General features: G+C 44.7%; 1 protein-coding gene across 3 annotated transcripts in view; it reads left to right on the top strand.

Annotated features, from left to right (window-relative positions):
- Positions 1-17012, top strand: part of ITSN1 (intersectin 1) — a 231947-nt gene that overhangs the window by 167284 nt on the left and 47651 nt on the right. Inside the window, exons 24-29 of one of the 3 annotated variants that reach the window (XM_029214103.1) lie at positions 553-719; positions 4071-4116; positions 6446-6567; positions 9958-10075; positions 11767-11958; positions 12330-13844. In XM_029214103.1, the coding sequence (XP_029069936.1) occupies positions 553-719; positions 4071-4116; positions 6446-6567; positions 9958-10075; positions 11767-11958; positions 12330-12331 (647 nt within the window). In that variant the 3' untranslated portion in view covers positions 12332-13844. Of the gene's footprint in view, positions 1-552; positions 720-4070; positions 4117-6445; positions 6568-9957; positions 10076-11766; positions 11959-12329; positions 13845-17012 lie in introns of those variants that run through there. The other 2 variants (XM_029214102.1, XM_029214104.1) reach the window with 2 other exon arrangements.

Raw genomic sequence — 17012 nt, 5'->3', positions numbered from 1 at the left:
CGAGGCACTTGAATAATGAAAAACGTGTCTTATTTAATTTACATAAAGGATATACCATGTCTAAAAGGTTTCTAAAATGGTGACTTGGTACCTTCAAAAGTGAATCACAGATATTTGATGAGCTCACCAAGGAGCCTGGCATGTCAGTGCATCTAACCCAGTGCTCAGCATGACCTAGGTACTCAGTAAATGTTAGCTAAAAGTGAACGTGAAAACCATTTTCATGTAAAAAGAAACCATGGTGTTAAATCGGGGATCACTGTCAGTAGTGGTGTTGGTGGACATGCAGTTGGGTTTTTTTTGTTGTTGTTCCTGGTCCTGGGTCTTCACAGGAATTGTCTCCCCGGCTGCAGTTACTGAATTTTTATGTGCAGTCGGGGAATTTGGAGCCCAGGGGGTTCTGTAACTCTACATTTTATCAGTGACTAGCCTTTCTCTTGAATGGACCTTATCCTAATAATTTCCTTATTCATAATCTTGCTTTTGCAAAGTTGTCTGGGATTTCTGTAAACAATCAAGCTCTCTCCGTATCTCAATATTTCTCCCCACCAGAATTTATTGCCATGTACACTTACGAGAGTTCTGAGCAAGGCGATTTAACCTTTCAGCAAGGGGATGTGATTTTGGTTACCAAGAAAGATGGTGACTGGTGGACAGGAACAGTGGGCGACAAGTCCGGAGTCTTCCCTTCTAACTATGTGAGGCTTAAAGATTCAGAGGTAAACCCACATTAACTGTTTCCTCTCCCTTTCTGTGCAGCGATTCTCTTTTCAGGGAGTCATGATGTTTGCCGGTGGAACATCATTGTTGGGTTTTGCTAAGTTCTGGAACATGACAGCAAATACAGTGTGACCTGTAATTGTTTGAAATTGTCTATTGGTGCCGCAGGGTCAGCCTTGGCTTCCCAGAAGCAGAAGAACCCCCCCGGGGCTCAGTGGAGACTGCTCATGATGAGGCTTGTCTGCGTCAGCTGGGATAATACTCAGGATTCATCTCTATTCCTGAATGTAACTGACTTAGGATTCGGAGTAAATATTCTAGATTTAGCCTTCAGGGTCACTGATTTGAGAAACTTCAAGAAAGATACACAGCAATATCTTGCCCATGTAGACAAAAGTATTTTGGTGATACTGGCCCCAGAATATTGGGCAGTAGAGAGTTTTTAGAATCTGTATTTTTGCCTACACACTAGGAAGACACAAGATCTAAGAAATTGGTACACTTTGGCTAGAACTTAGTATCTCCGTTGATCAGACACTGAATTTATTTATTTATTTATTTATTTTTTGAGGAACGCGGGCCTCTCACTGTTGTGGCCTCTCCCGCCGTGGAGCACAGGCTCCGGACGCGCAGGCTCAGCGGCCATGGCTCACGGGCCCAGCTGCTCCGCAGCATGTGGCGGCCATGGCTCACGGGCCCAGCCGCTCCACAGCATGTGGCATCTTCCCGGACCGGGGCACAAACCCGCGTCCCCTGCATCGGCAGGCGGACTCTCAACCACTGCACCACCAGGGAAGCCCCCTAGACTGAATTTATTTTAAATGCTGTTATCCTTACAAATTGGAAGTGTCTCCCCATTGTTGTTAATGGGGCCCTAAAAATTCAGTTGCATGAAGTGGCCTTGAGATAGCACAAGATTAAGGAAATGGTGGTGTGGGCCTACTAGAGTATGGGAGCCTATCTCGTAGTGGCCAATTTCAAGTTAGTGGGAATTTCAGGCTATAGATGTAGTCATTTAACAGACCCATGGCTGCCTGGGGAGCGAAGCTGGGCCTGGTGATAAGCTATGGTAGTTCTTCCATGTCAGCCTTCTCACCTTCCCTGCAGTTCCTAGGAATAGTTTTATTTGCTGTTTGTTTTTTTTTTTTTAAGGAAGGTCATTGTTGTTTTGGGAGTTTTTGGTTTGTTTTCCCTTGCTTTGGTCTTGAGAGCAGCTTGCTGAAATTCCCCTGGAGGGATTTGCATAAGTGTTTTACCCTTGGAGAATTTGGCAGAAGCTGGAAAGAAAGTACTTCTTTTCTGTAGGACAGTCGTCGTATTGTCCTCTGCAGACCTGGAGAGGGAAAATTCAACTCTTCTCCAGGCCAGCCAGTTATATCCAATAAGAACCGTGGAGATATTTCAGGGGAGTAGAGGGAAAACATTAAAAACTAAAACTGGATTTCTGCTCCCATGCACAAAACCTCTTAAAATGGCTTTACCTTTGGGATCAGTTAAACACAAAATACATTACTTGTATTAGATTTTAATAAATTACAGTTTTCTACCAAAAACCATCCAAAGTCAGTAAGTTTCAAAAAATGCACTGTGACATTTTCTAAAGGTAAGTTGAGTTGTAAAGTGCTTTCTTAACCGCAGCCTTAAATATCAGCCACAGAAGGACTAACAGTGCCAAAGATTTTAGACATTTAGCAACATTATTGCATAATAATGAAAAAATCAGAAAAGGCAGCTCTTTCATCCTACTTGGACATAGACTTCAATATTATAAGGCCATATCCCGCCAAACTTAAAAACCAGACCCAGCTTCAGATACCAAAATTGACCCGTGGACAAGGGGGAGGTTGTCCTAAACCTGCTTGCCTCCTCTACACGAGCAGGGCTGGGGCACGTAGCCTGGATCAACTTTTCTGCTGCATTCTTAAGAAGCGCCAGGATGGAACCTGGCCATCTGACTGCGTCTCAGCTTAAGTGCTGGCTGTGGTGTTTAAAAGGGAGCACATTGAAGCTGCTTGAATTCTATCACTGGCTTGCTAATTGCTTTGTTCTTTTTATGGAATAGAGAGAGTATATTTAAGCCTGTACTGGGAAAGTAACTGGTCATTTGGAATCTTGTATCATTAGTGTTCCTTCATTTTGATATGCAGCCTATAAAAATTGCAAGGAAGATGGGTATTGTATAACTTGGTTAATACAGAAAGCATAATCAGAGTAAACATTTTAATTCAAACTTTCCCTGGTAAATGGTTATTGAGTTTCAGTATAAATATAGGTAGGGACAATGATAAGTTGTGTTCCTGGTAGATAATTACATATTTTTATTATTAAAGTTACTCTCATTTAGTTAATTAAGCCTTTTGTTTTATTCTGTTTTAATTGGAATACTTAATTTACTGGAAGATAGGGACACAAGAGTGAAAATTAATCTGGAATAAAGCACTTTGCAAGGACAGATTTCGGCCTGGCCCCTGTCCCAACTGAGTCTCTGCTGGCTTGGCTTGCTCAGCTGGTTTAAAATTCCATGAGCATCTATGAAGGAATTCAACCCCAGAGCACTTTTGAAACACTTAGTAGTTGGGGAAAAAAATGGTCTGCTTCTATGGGCTGTGTGTCCAGCATTACAAGAGAAATTTCAGTGTTTAAACAGTGTTAAGGTTTGGGTGGAAAGGATATACAGGAGAGTGGCTGCCTCTTTGGATAATGGGATGGGGGAAGGGGTGTTTGAATTGCCACTGTACTGTTTTCCTTCTTTAAAAAAAAAGAAAGCCCTAAAGCAAATGTACCAAAATATTAATATTTCCATGTATTGTTAATATTAATTTAATTAAAATGTTAATAATATTAATATTTTCACATATTTAGTCTCTAGTATATGGAGACTATAATAGACATCCATTGCACTCATGGATGTCTATTATAGTCTCTGTACTTTTTTTATGTGTGAAGTGTTTAATAATTAGCCATTTGGACATCAAGCATGAGCTTAGTGTTTAGGCTGTAGACTAACAGTCTTCCTGGCGGGGCAGCCCCTGTTTCACCTCACCCAGGGACAGGATGCGCCCATGTTACACACAGTCAATACCTGAGCCCTCTGGGGTCCTACAATGCCACTTACTTTGCTAATTTTTCTCTTAAGAAGAGAGTAAAAGCTACATGCTTTTAAAGTACTTATTTCGCCCCATGCTTTCCTTGATACAGATCATAATGTCAGGAGATACAATGCTATGTTTCCCCAGAATGAAAAGGGGAATTTAGGGGCTCAAGCGGGTTTGTGTCATCATTAATCGTTTTTTAAGTTGCTTGACCAAAACTCTTCAGTATGCAAATGAGACCTTCTGCTCTGTTTTAAGGGCTCTGGAACTGCTGGGAAAACAGGGAGTTTAGGAAAAAAACCTGGTAAGTGACAAACCCTGATGCTTATTTTTCAATATTTTAAATGTAATTGATAGTTGCTCCCAATCTTTGTTTATTGGAGCCAGAAGCCTTAAAAAAGAAAAGAAAAGACAAAAGAATCTGTCCGAAGAGTGGTTGGAGCAGATCCTTTCCTTGGAATCCATTAATAATGCATTTATAGATGATTATGAAATATGGCTGTTGCCTCACACATGGAGAGTAGGGACATTACCAGACAATGTTCTCTTGGGATGTGAAGAAATAATTCAGGCAAGATGGTGGGACGTTGTAATGCATGAACCTGTAGGATTTGGGGTCAGGAGCTGCTTAGTCCTCCTCTCGTTAGGTTCAGGAAGCCCTTGTTTGTTTCCTGGAAGCATATTTAGTCCCAGGACATAAATAACCGAGGAGATGAGAGAGCAACACGTATTATCAGAGTGCAGGTCCTATTAATTTAGAAGCCATTGGGTGGTTTTCCTCAGGTACACGGTGAAGGTACAAAAATCACAGTCGTCCCTCTGAACTCAGAGTGTTTTAGTTTATTTAAACAAAATCACATATTCTATACATACAAGCCTGAAAGAAGAAAGAAGCAGATGTGAAATCATATGGTTGTATGGCCTGTCTTCCTCTCTAGGTCATTTGAGCTTTTGTGCTATTACAACCTTAAGAAATTACAGGTCGAGAGAGTCACCGCAGTGCTGACAGGGATGTGTGTATCTGTGTCTGGTGCTCAGCTCCAAATGGGCTTACCTGGCAAGGAAAGGTGGGTTTTTAGGCAGTTGTAGGATTTTAGTCTGACTCAGGTGTTGGACCACCCTGGTCAAATGTCTGTTTTAACCAGGAGTATGCTACATTTTGAATTGTCATTCCAAAGGGTCCAGAGGGGCTTAACTTTGCACTGAAACCAGCGAGCTGCTCAAAAAAGCTGGAAAAGACAGAAAAGAGTGTCAGGGCAGGTCACGGGCTACGCAGGCCAGGTCTTTTGAGGAGCAGGGACATCAGGGGCCAAATCGGACACTGATTTGGATCTTTTCCAAATGGAAAACTCGTGGAGTTTAGAGCTAGTCCTTGGCATGTTGGGGGAGAATTCTCATCCCCAGCACAGATTTCCCAGCTTGAGCTCTCAGTGGAGCCCACGTATGTGTACGCTGGGCTCTTTCTCGCTTCGCCTGAGCTCTGGGATGCATGTGTCAGGGCCAGCCCGCACCGGGACGGCCTGGCGCTCCTAGCCTGGTGGCCGCTTACTGAACAGGGTCCTAGGGGGCTAATGTGCCTTCAGGGAAGCAGGAGCATGGGCCTTTCACCTCTTTCCTTCTGTCTGTCTGTCTTCATTCCTTCTTTCTTCATCTCTTTCTTTCAAGAACAGTTCTGATGGGGAGAGAGTGGAGAGGAATAGAACAATCTGTTCTGTCTTGCTTCTAGAAGTTCACAAGACCGTCGCTGCGGATACACCAGCATTCGGTCAGAGGAGGATTTTGTCCTTTCGTAGTTGAACTCATGTGCCAGGAGAAATGTACTTTTCAGAGCCTGGTCTGTGGTAGTGCTGGAATTTTTCCCATGAGACTGTTCACATTCAGGAAAAGTACAGAACTGTTTACATTTTTTGTTTTCTGTGCTGAATTGTTGTTTTGCATAAAATCCCTCCTCTTGACTGCAGGATCGTCCTCTAACTTGAAGTAAAAAGAAGTAAACTTACATTGATGTGATTCCTACCTGATATTCAGGGATCACCCTCAAAATGTGAGCCTCAAAGAAAATGGGCTTGTGGGTAGAAGAGAGAGTCTAAAGAAAGTCGTAACATAGAAAGAAATTAGCTAGTGCACACTCCTGGTGGTTTCTGAAGAAAACAGATTTCTCTTTCTACTGTACTTGGCAGGTGGAAAAGGTTCACTTGAGTTCCTTGATTCGCTCAACCATCCTTGACTGGACCATGTGCTAATAATAATCAGCACTGTGTGAGAGCGGAGGGCGGTTGGGGATGAATGAGGCCCACCTGCTGCATCGGGGTGTTCTTGGGAATTGGGGCAGTGGGGGTAGGGTGCGGACTGGGGGGAGAGTGGGAGGTTGTGGAGGCAAGTTGGTACGTTCTGAGAGATGAGGGGGTCCTCGAGCAGACTGGGCAGAACCGGAAGACAAGCCCAGCTCCTGAATACTGCATTTGCCATGTGGTCAAAGAAGGGCCACCGAGCCTTCTTCATTTAGTAGAAAACCGGCCCGTACACCGGCTTTGACGATGTTGACCCGTGAACCTGGGAGGTGGCTGTGTCTTCTTAGGCTCTCCTTTTCCTGACTCTAATGGTGCACTGCTATGTTTGGTCTTGTTTTCCAGAAATTGCCCAGGTTATTGCTTCCTACACTGCTACTGGTCCCGAGCAGCTTACCCTGGCCCCTGGTCAGCTGATTTTGATCCGAAAAAAGAACCCAGGTGGATGGTGGGAAGGAGAGCTGCAAGTCAGTGTCTTTTCCATTTGTTTAAAATTCTCTGCCCAAATTTCAATATGCAAGATCTCAAAGGGACACCGTTTCGTTGCAAAGTACAGATAACCCTGCACCACCTAAATCCTGCATTTGTGTAGTGAGAGATGCCATGTTATCTGAATCCATTTGGTTCCTAAGCTTTGGGCAGCCAGGAACAGAATTGTGAGAGCTAAGAATTCTTCTGAAGATGTATCTAAATCTATTGGATTCTTGAGTTCAGACAGTGAGTGGTGGGATAGTGAGAGTTCATGACGGAGTCATCCTTAAGTCACAGCATTGAAGGAGCGGAGCTTTCCATGGGCGGGGCTGTAAGGTGTGGTACCAGAGTAGCCTTTGCATTCAAAGCCACATCTGTACAGCACAGCAGTTTTAGTTCCTGTGTGTGTGTGTGTGTGTGTGTGTGTGTGTGTGTGTGTCTGTCTGTCTGTCTGTCTGTCCCCTCAATTCATCTTTCTGTCAAGGCAAATCTTGGTCAGGAAGGCAAAGGTCTGTGTTGTGGTGAGGTAAAGAAATACAGCACCTTTCTGTGCAGCTAATTAAAAACTAAAGTGCCGGAGAGTGAAGAGTGAGCTGGTGGACTGAAGAAATGTATCTTGGCTGGAATAGAAGGCACAGCCTGGAGTACCCAAAGGCAAAAGTTCCCCTGGGAGCTTGCTGGTGGGCAGCCATAAAAGCCCTATCGAGCAGGGAGGACGAGATACAGTTTATTGGCTCAGGATTCCATTGGGGTCCTGGAATCCACACCCCCTCCCCTTTTTTTTTTCTAATTTTTTTTTTTAGTGATTGAGTTTTTTGGCTGCATGGCTCACAGGATCTTAGTTCCCTGACCAGGGATTGAACCCAAGCCCCGGCAGTGAGGGCGCCAAGTCCTAACCGCTGGACCGGCAGGGAATGCCCTCCACTCCCCCTTTTAATATGTCTCTTCCTTCACTGGGTAGGAGGAGGCCTTCCTTAGACCGGTGGGTCTCATTTCTTGTAGAGAGTTGCCACCTCATTGGCTTTCCCATCCATATGTGACTCCCCTGTTCTGAAGACTTAAGGGGTGTCTCCTTGACATACATACACTAATATGTAATAAAATAGATAACTAATAAGGACCTGTGTATAGCACAGAGAACTCCACTTCGATGTACAGTAGAAACTAACACAACATTGTAAAACAACTATACCCCAATAAAAAATTTTTTTTAAAAAAGGGGGTGTCCCCACTGGCCCTCCTTATCAGCCTGCTGGCCAAGACTCCCCTCAGATGCCCTCTTCCCCTTCCAGCATCCGTCTTACCAGTCTGACCTCTCACAGCGACATCTCTACTCCAGCCTCATTTGGTGATTTGCTCTCTTGAAAACAAGCAGCAACCCTCAGACCCCGATGCCTCACTGCCTTTGCCCATAGCGCCTCCCCACATGGTCATCTCCACCTCTCCCCCGTTCGAGAGCCGGCCAAATCCCACTTCTTCCGGAAGCTTTCTGTGACCATCCCACCAGAAGCGACGTCTTCTTCCCGTGAACCGTGGTGGCCCCCGATGCCTGCACCACTCTTGGTATTTAGTGTTGATGTGGATATTATTACTTCCATGCATATTTCTTACTTCCTCTTGTAGGCTGTCAGCTCTTTGAAGGCAGAAACCATATTTTTTCATCATCACGTTCCTTGTACCTTGCTCAAAAGAGAGTCCTGAGTGGCTCTTGCAATCCATAATTGCTGGGCCCAGGGGGGCTTCTGGTGCTTTCACCAGCCCTTCTCCCCTGTGGATACACAAATGAAGAAATTGCCAGTGAGCTCTGTGTTCCGCCCTTGTGAAGCTGCAGGGATGGGGGAAATGGTGGAGCTGTTGTGAGACCTACGGCAGCGTATGCTCAATAGATTAACATGGGGGAGCTTTTAAAGGAGTGGCTTCAACCATTGGTGGATTAACTGTGGGTTAGAACTTTAGTCCTTGAGCCAAGGGCATGAAATCTATGACTCCAAGGAAAGTGAAATTTGATCGGCGTTCTAAAAGTAACCCAGAAGTATCCCTCTTGATAAACGGAATCAGATGAGAGGGCAGAGGTAAGATGGTGGGAAGTTTCCTTTTCTCTTAATTTTATTTCCTTATTTTGGGAATAGGTAATATATTCACATGGTTTCAAATTTTAAAATTACAGGGGACTTCCCTGGCGGTCCGGTGGTTAAAACTCCGCGCATCCACTGCACGGGGCGTGGGTACAATCCCTGGTCGGGGAGCTAAGATCCCACATGCTGCGTGTCGTGACCCCCAGAAAATAAATTAATTAATTAATTAAAATTATGAAAGGGAATTCAAATGTCTCCCTCCCACCCTGTCCCCAAAGGCAGCTGTTTTTATCAAAGCCTTGCTTCTAGAGGGTGTGTGTGTGTGTGTGTGTGTGTGTGTGTGTGTGTACGTGCTGTAAGTTAAGTTCTCTGCTCCTGGTGATGTGCAGAAGGGTAGTTATAACACTTATCATCCCTAACTAGAGTCTTCATCTCATGGAATTGTGTCAGGAGTGCAAGTCTTGGTTCGCCAACTTCATTATAAGTTCCTCTGTGTCATATACTATCCCCTTCCAACAACTCCCAGCATGTAAACACTCAATGAATGGATTTTGTGTCGAATTAGATAAAAGTGAAGGAGGCAGGAATGGTGGTGGAGAATGTGGCTGATCCATCACATAAGCCTGATGGCTTTTGAAAACAAGGTGAAGTTTAGACTCCTGTGTCCTCCATATATTGCGTGTATGTCATCTTGTATATGTACAGTTATTCTCCATAAGAAGGTCGCAGATGTGACTGTGAATCTTGGCTTGCCACTGATTAGCCTGTAACCTTGAGATTGTCACTTAACTTTTCTGAGCCTTACTCTTTTTATCTGGGAACTAGGAATAGTAATAGTGGGAAACGGAAATAGTAATGGTATTATCCTTCTGGAATTGTTGTGTAGGTAAATGCAGATAAGGTGCTTAGCACAGGCCTGGCTCATAAAAAGCACCCAGCACGTGTTGACTGCCATTATTATCATTCCTAAAATCCATATATAACATTGGCATAAACCATAATCTCTACATTACCTGAAAATGACAGCTGAGAGCTGTTAAATGAGCAGAGTTTCCCATCCTGTACATACTACATTGCACTCTGTGATCCACACAGTCCAGCCCATGCCAGAACATTCTAGGCTTTGCTGATTGATAGCTGCCACAATTTGGATTTTAGCTGGCATGTTTTCATTTTGTAATACAGTAATCCGTAGATTCTACTATTGATGTCATTTGTTTTTCAGTTATATGTAAACTTGGTATAAGTGCAAAGTATAACATGAAAGAACATGAACCTTTGAAACATTGTAATGTAATTTTTTGTTATTAGGCACGTGGGAAAAAGCGCCAGATAGGCTGGTTCCCTGCTAACTATGTCAAACTTTTAAGCCCTGGGATGAGCAAAATCACTCCAACAGAGCCACCTAAGCCCGCAGCATTCCCAGCAGGTAAGCAGCTTATACTCTCTGCTCAGAAAATGGTCTATGCGTCATGGTAGCCTTTCCACTCAATTTTTTTAGCTTAGATTGTCTTTCACACTGGCTGTAAGCGCTTCTTGTACTTGCTGGGGCTGACACCCAGCTAATGTGATATGGAGTATGTTTTTCAAAAGGACCAAGTATCGAAGCAGCTTTGCTGTGCTGGGTACAACAGAGCCCTTGTTGGAACCGGCTTCCTAAAGGGGCCCTGAATGCTATGCCATTGAAGCCAGATTTTTCTCTTGATTTCCTTCCAGCTATTTAAATTGGAATTTGGGCTAGGGGGCGAGGGGACAAAAAGGGCCTCCTAAAAATAAATGGCCGGGGTCTAAATAGGTCAGGAGATTGAGCTGGGAGGCCCCAGGGCTCTGTTGGTTGTAATGTGCCGCTCAGCTGAGACTGAAATAGCTCCCCTGCGACATTTCCTGTGAACACAGGGGCTGCGCTTAGTGGACAGGATGTTATACACGCTCTCCTAAAGGGCTAAAAAGGAACAGAGGCTCGGCAGCTTAGATGGTTGGCTATTTTCTGATTGAAGAGACCAAATTAGATGCTTCGGTAATAGTTGAGATGGGCGAGGTTAGGGGAGCAGACTTCTGCTTTAGGTCTTTAAGCCATCAGTGCTTGGGTGGCACTTGTGGAAAATGCAGAATTTTCATTCCAGTACCTTGTGGTTAAATGTCTACGCTGTACATCCCCAGCGAAATCAGATTAAAACCTGGCAGCCTTTGCAAGAAATGAAAGGACTGGCCAACACTGTGACTGGTTCCCAACCACAGCTGGGCCCCTTTGCTTGAGCCGTGGCCTCATGTGGGCAGAGGGGTGTGGTGCCAGCTGGATCTCCTCTCCCTTGGGGAGGCCTGGCGGCGTCCCCTTCATCAGGTTGGTTAAAACCCGCAGAAATAGTTTGCTGAGGTGATTGAATTAGCTGGAGCATCTTTAAAGCCTAAGACTGTATAGAGGTTGGTTAGGAAAGATTAACTGGGGGTAAAACCTAACTAGGCAAACTTTATCTGAAGTGTAAAAATGCCAGGGAATAAAGGCAGTGTAACCTCCTATAGTTTTGAGGGAAAAATGAGAAAAGAAAAATTGTTCTTGAATGTGGAAATTGTGTGTTTCTTTGAGAAAAAATTTTGAGACACAAAGGTACAGCAGAATAAAACACTGATTTTACTTTTCACTAAGAGTCGAACTTTTTGGAGGTCAGATGATAATTACCTTCCACCTTAAAAAAAAAAAAAAAAACCAGAAAAGAAATAAAGAGCAACAGTGAAGTCCCCATGATATGCAGCTGTGTGTGAAGTTGGGCCAATGTTCAGAGTCAGCATTTTGAAGGAGTGCCGCTGCACTCAAATAGAAATGATTCCATGGAAGCTTTCAGTTATCACTGTACATTTTCTGCTGACAACTAAACGTGTAAAAGAGGAAGATATTATAGAAACTCAAGGCTTGGTCTGACATTTTTGCTGTCGTCTTGGTTTTCAATCCTCCGTCTTCCTCTACTGCCCCCACTACACAAAGCCCATCAGAGCCCTCCACTTACTTCTGTCCTCTTCGGAAAGGACACAGATGAGACACGAGAGTACCTAATACCCCTAGGTAGCCCGTCCCGCGAGCCGCGCAGGTGTGCCGCCGCCCCTCACCTGGCCTGTCTCCTGCAGTGTGCCAGGTGATCGGGATGTACGATTACACCGCGCAGAATGACGACGAGCTGGCCTTCAATAAGGGCCAGATCATCAACGTCCTCAACAAGGAGGACCCCGACTGGTGGAAAGGAGAAGTCCACGGGCAAGTGGGGCTCTTCCCGTCCAATTACGTGAAGCTGACCACAGACATGGACCCCAGCCAGCAATGTAAGTGCCCTGGTGCCTCGGTTGCCTCTCCTCTCTGGTATCTCATGGTGAAACATGCAGCATTGCTCTGATTCTGCTGAGCTTTGTTTGCAGAACTTAAAGCTAGACCATTGCTGCATTCACAACAGTCTCTTTGAAGACCTTCTGTAATGCAAGACTTTATCTCGTGGGGTTTTTGTTTTGTTTTGTTTCTTTAAAAAAAATCATTCCTTCTGTAGCATGTCCCCTCCCTTCCCTCCCCCCCTTTTCCTTTTTTTTTTTCTTTTTAATCATTTTGGCACCATGCTGTTTACATGCCTGACTCATTTTCCTAGCTTGAATTTTGCTCATTGTTTTGTTTTGCTTATGTGTTGTTTTCCTCCTTTTTCTAGGAATCATATGTTGTCCATCCCCCCCTCAGGCTTGAAAGTCCTCAAAGAGACCCACTATCCCATATCACTGCCCAGAGGGATGATGGGAGATGCAGCCTTGATCATGTGACTTCCAGCATGATCACCTACTGCCTTCTGAGTAGAAGAACTCACTGCAGAGCAGTTTACCTCATTTTACCTTAGTTGCATGTGATGGCAATGTTGAGTTATTACTTGCACAGAAAGAAGCAAAAAAATTACAAAAATACACAGGGTAGTGGGTCCTTTTGTGGCTTTCCTAGTGACTCAAATTGACTTCCCCCACCTTTGCACAGGTGCTTCCAATAGTTTTCAAATTATTTTAAAATAAATATCTTAGCCTTTTAATAAAAAAATAAATGAATTACTTCTTTGCTATTTTGGTTTTGCAAAAAGACCCACTATCAAGGAATGCTGCATGTGCTATTAAAAAATGTTCCAAATGTCCATAAATCTGAGACTCGATGTATTTTTTTCATTTTGTCCAGTGTTACCAACTAAATTGTGTCGTTTGGGTTTTTGACCCCTACTATAGAAGTACAGAGGAGTTCAGTATATCTGTTTTAAAGACGTGTAGAACGAGGCCAATTAAACAGAAGCTGTTTTGTGCTTGTTTGTGTGTATCAGATGTACCTTGTTGAGCATGTAATAATACATCCTGTACATAAGAAATTAGTTCTTTCCATGGCAAAAGCTGTTATCTTGTATGATGCTCTAATCACATTACATTAATTTTATTTTGCACAGTGACCTTGTAGCCACACGAGAAAGCACCTGTGTTTTTGTTCGGTCTCAGATTTATCTGGTTGAGTTGGTGTTTTCTGTTCTGGGTTTTTAATTTTGCGTGTTTTCATACCATAAATCCGTAGACAACACCACTGAGGTTGTTACGATCAACAATATCTACAATCTCGCCTTAGTCTCTTATACCAAGTTTTATTCCAGTGACTTTTCATGGAATGACGTATTTTGAACAAGTAATTTTCTTGACAAGAAAGAATGTATAGGAGTCTCCCTGCAATTAATTTCCAATGTTTACATTTTTTAACTAGACTGTGGAATTTCTACAGATTAATATGAAATGGAGCTCATGGTCCGTTAATGTGTTGGATATGTTGTAGCTGAAGCCATGTTTGTCTTTTAAACACTAGTTGGAAGCTCTCAATAAAAACGCCGTTGCCGACAGCACAGCAAATGGGGCGGGGGGCAGGGAGCCTCAAGCACAACCTAGCGGTTCTACTAATGACTTTTAACAGTAGTGAACTTCTGTTTCTACGTCTCTCCCCTTGGGGATTCCGTGCTGGCGATTGTGTAGAGGTCTTTCTCCACTCACGTGGTGCCGAGAACGAGGACTCCCCCTCATTCACTGGCGCGTCAGTATTTTCATGGATATGAATGTAAAATATATAAATATATAAACCTGCGGCTTTAACAACTGTAATACAACTTTTGAATTAGTTATGTGTATAGATAATTAAATTCTTCATATAAAAGTTAGATGGAAATGTCTCTGTGTTCTTGATGTTGGAAGCTGGCAGTGGTGACGGGGAACAAGCAGACTGGACGTGAGCAGGTGGCCTGCTGTCCATTGTGATACAGACACCATGAGAGCCTCACTGAGTCTTCTTTGAACGGCCCTCCCTCTTCCCCTGCTACCCACCCCTCCCTGATCAATCTGCAAACAGTTAACCCTCATAATACTGGTTTTGAAGAATAGAACTACCACCCAGCTTCGTGCTTAACTGTCTCCTTGGGCTTTTGGTACATGGTACTGATACATTGGCAGGTGTGTGATGTGACTCAGCGTATAAAACATTTGTCCAAAAGATATATCACGATAAGGGTCTGTTGAACATACAGATGTGGGTAAATACGGAAACTTTCACATCTTCCATACTGTTGTTCTCCATCCGTTTCTGCCTTGCACACTCCAGTCTCGTTGCCTTTGCAGAAACAAACTGGTGTACACGTTGATGGAACTGTTGGCTACGATGACCACATGCTTGATTCCGTTCAGGAACTTCACTTATTGGTCCTCCCCTGCCATTCAGTGGAAAAGTGATTTCCTTCATCAATTCACCAAATATTGTGGGGGAGAGATCCATCGGGTGTGGACGCCCCTCTGGGTTCTGGGGAGGGTGTGCTGCTCCGTCAGTAGAGACAGGGTCCCTGTCCTCATGAAGTTCATGTTCTAATGGGAGGAACAAGCAGAAAACCAAACTACTGCATAAGTATCTGTACATAAATATATGTGGGGTGGGTGTGTGCGTGTGCGTGTGCGTGCTAAGGTGATACGTTCTATGCTAGGAGAAATATGGATACCAGGTAATACTGAGCAGGACATCTAGAGCCAACCGGGCGGGGAGGGCGTTGAAGGGAGGGATCAGAGAACACTTCCAGGAGAAGGGGATGTGTAAGCTGAGACCGGAAGGATGGGTAGGAGCCGGATGAAGCCGGGAAGAGAAGTGGCTGTTTGAGGCAGAGATGTCACATGGAGACCCAGAGGTGGGCGGAGAGATCCCTGTCACTGTCCCCCAGCCCACCCCCTTGTGAGCGGTCTCTTGGCCGGTACCCCTTCACCTGTATAAGTCAGTGTTTCCAGCCTTGAGCTCGGCTAGCAGGGATGCAGTTGCCAAGGTGGGTAATGCTCTATAATACTCTCTATAACTCTCTCCAGGCCCCTCTCCATAGATCATCCCTCTAGGCTGTGTTCTGAGTTTGTTGACACAGGTTGGTCCCCAGGAAACTGCTCTTTCCCCCTCCCAGATCATTCAGTTTGCACTGGATTGTAGAGTATCCATCTGACCCAGTGCTCCTCAACCAGAGGGAGGGAACACCACGGCATCCAGTGGGTAGAGGCTGGGGATGCTGCTAAACATCCTACAATGCACCGGACAGTCCCCCACAGCGACAGTCCCCCTGGGGCCACATTGATCTGGCCCCAGGTGTCACCAGTACCAAGGTTGAGAAACCCTGGTCTCATCCCACTGGCTGCTGTGGGTAATGCTCTCCTGGTTGCTCTGGGTGAATATACTTGCGACTGAACTTTGGGTACAGTTTTGCCCCAGTGGCACGTGGACAAGAAGAGGACAACTTGCTTTCCTGTGTCCGCCTGCCCCGCCCATGCAGAGCAGGACCCAGAGAGCTGAAGGCAGCCACGTGGCCCAAGCTCCAGGCTGCCTCTGCATAAAATGGTATCTGGGAGAAGCCGATCTAAAGCAAGGATTCATTCCCCTGTAAAGTTACAATGTATTACATCATTGCATGTCCACCCTGTTCTGGAAGTAGGCCCAGATCCCCCAGCAAGTGGTGACTGGGTCCTCTCCACCTTCTCTGATGGCATCAGGAGAAAAACCTGCTAACACTAGCTTAGGAAAACCTTCGAAGTGGTGGGTTTAACTGTACGAAGTATTTGCCAGTACTCCTGTTTCTGACCTATAAAACGGCAGTTTCATGTGGTTCAACCCAGTACACTGTATGATCTCCGGGCACATACTAGGGTAGGTGCTCAAGAATGCCTGTCCAATGGGTGGGACCGGGAGCTAGTGAATGAGAGGAAAGCACCGACTTCCGGTTCTTGGGTCGCACTCTATCACCCCCGGAGAGGAGGCCGGGCTGTCTCTGCAGTTCCCTTCCGCTTTTAGGTGTGAGCTTCCTGAGAGCAACAGTCTCCTTAGAAGGGGCTGCTCGTGAAGCCTCTCGCTCATTGGTCAGTGCAGGAGGCTGAGGACCAGGATGCCAGGGCGTCTTCCCCTGCGTCTGGACCAGGTCTCCATGCCAGCCCGGGTCTCAGCTGGGGAACAGGCCTAACAAATCAGTCAGTCCTGTTTCCTGGCAGAGTGAAAATCACTTATGAGAGAAAGTGAATATTCATTTTTCCTTCTAGCAAAATTGTAAGTTAATCCTATTCATTCTTTTTAGTTCCCAAAATACCCAAGAGAATTTTTATGGAAACGACATGGAATGCCAACAGTCCCAAAACTGCACAGAAAAATAGCCCTTTCTTCAAAATGTCTGATATTTTGGACCTGGTAGGATAGGGAAACATAATGAGGTCAAGGATCATGATAGCTTGATGTGAACATCTCACTTCAGCCAAATGTCTCTTGAGCCTTTCTTTAAGAAAATTCCACACATAAAAACCAGACTTCCAAAATGTTTCCTGGTGTGTGGTGATTCCATATCAAAGGTTTCCATTGCCTCTTAGGAAGGTTCTGTTCTTGACATTGAAAACTCCCTGGGCATTTTTTAATAATATAACTTGAGTCACAAAAACTGAAGGTTTTGTTTGTAGAAAATGAGAATCAGCTATAAAATTGTATCAATGCCACCTCCTGTTAAGCATGCTACCTCTTTGAAGCTACGATGTTATTATTTTATGTTGTCAGCAGGCTGGGGGGGTGTGTGTGTGAGAGAGAGAGAGAGACAGACAGACAGACAGACAAAGAGAGACAATGATTTACAGTTGACTTAAATGCCCACGTCAGTAGCTTGGTAACAGTGGGTGAATGGTGAGCTCGTAGTACCACCAGTAAGCAGACAAGTATCACTCTCGAAGATCCTGGCACAGACTGACAGCCACTGTTCCCACATCTGCTTGGCACATAATGTCAGATGATGCCACAAGCTTCCAAAGAGGAAGCATCCCTTCCTTTGACCCAGCCC

Source organism: Monodon monoceros, unplaced genomic scaffold (genome assembly GCF_005190385.1).
Source record: "Monodon monoceros isolate NGI ecotype Baffin Bay Population unplaced genomic scaffold, NGI_Narwhal_1 Super_Scaffold_11, whole genome shotgun sequence".
NCBI lineage: Eukaryota > Metazoa > Chordata > Mammalia > Artiodactyla > Monodontidae > Monodon > Monodon monoceros.
Note: the sequence above shows the minus strand (reverse complement) of the source record. Positions and strands in the feature narration are given on the sequence as shown.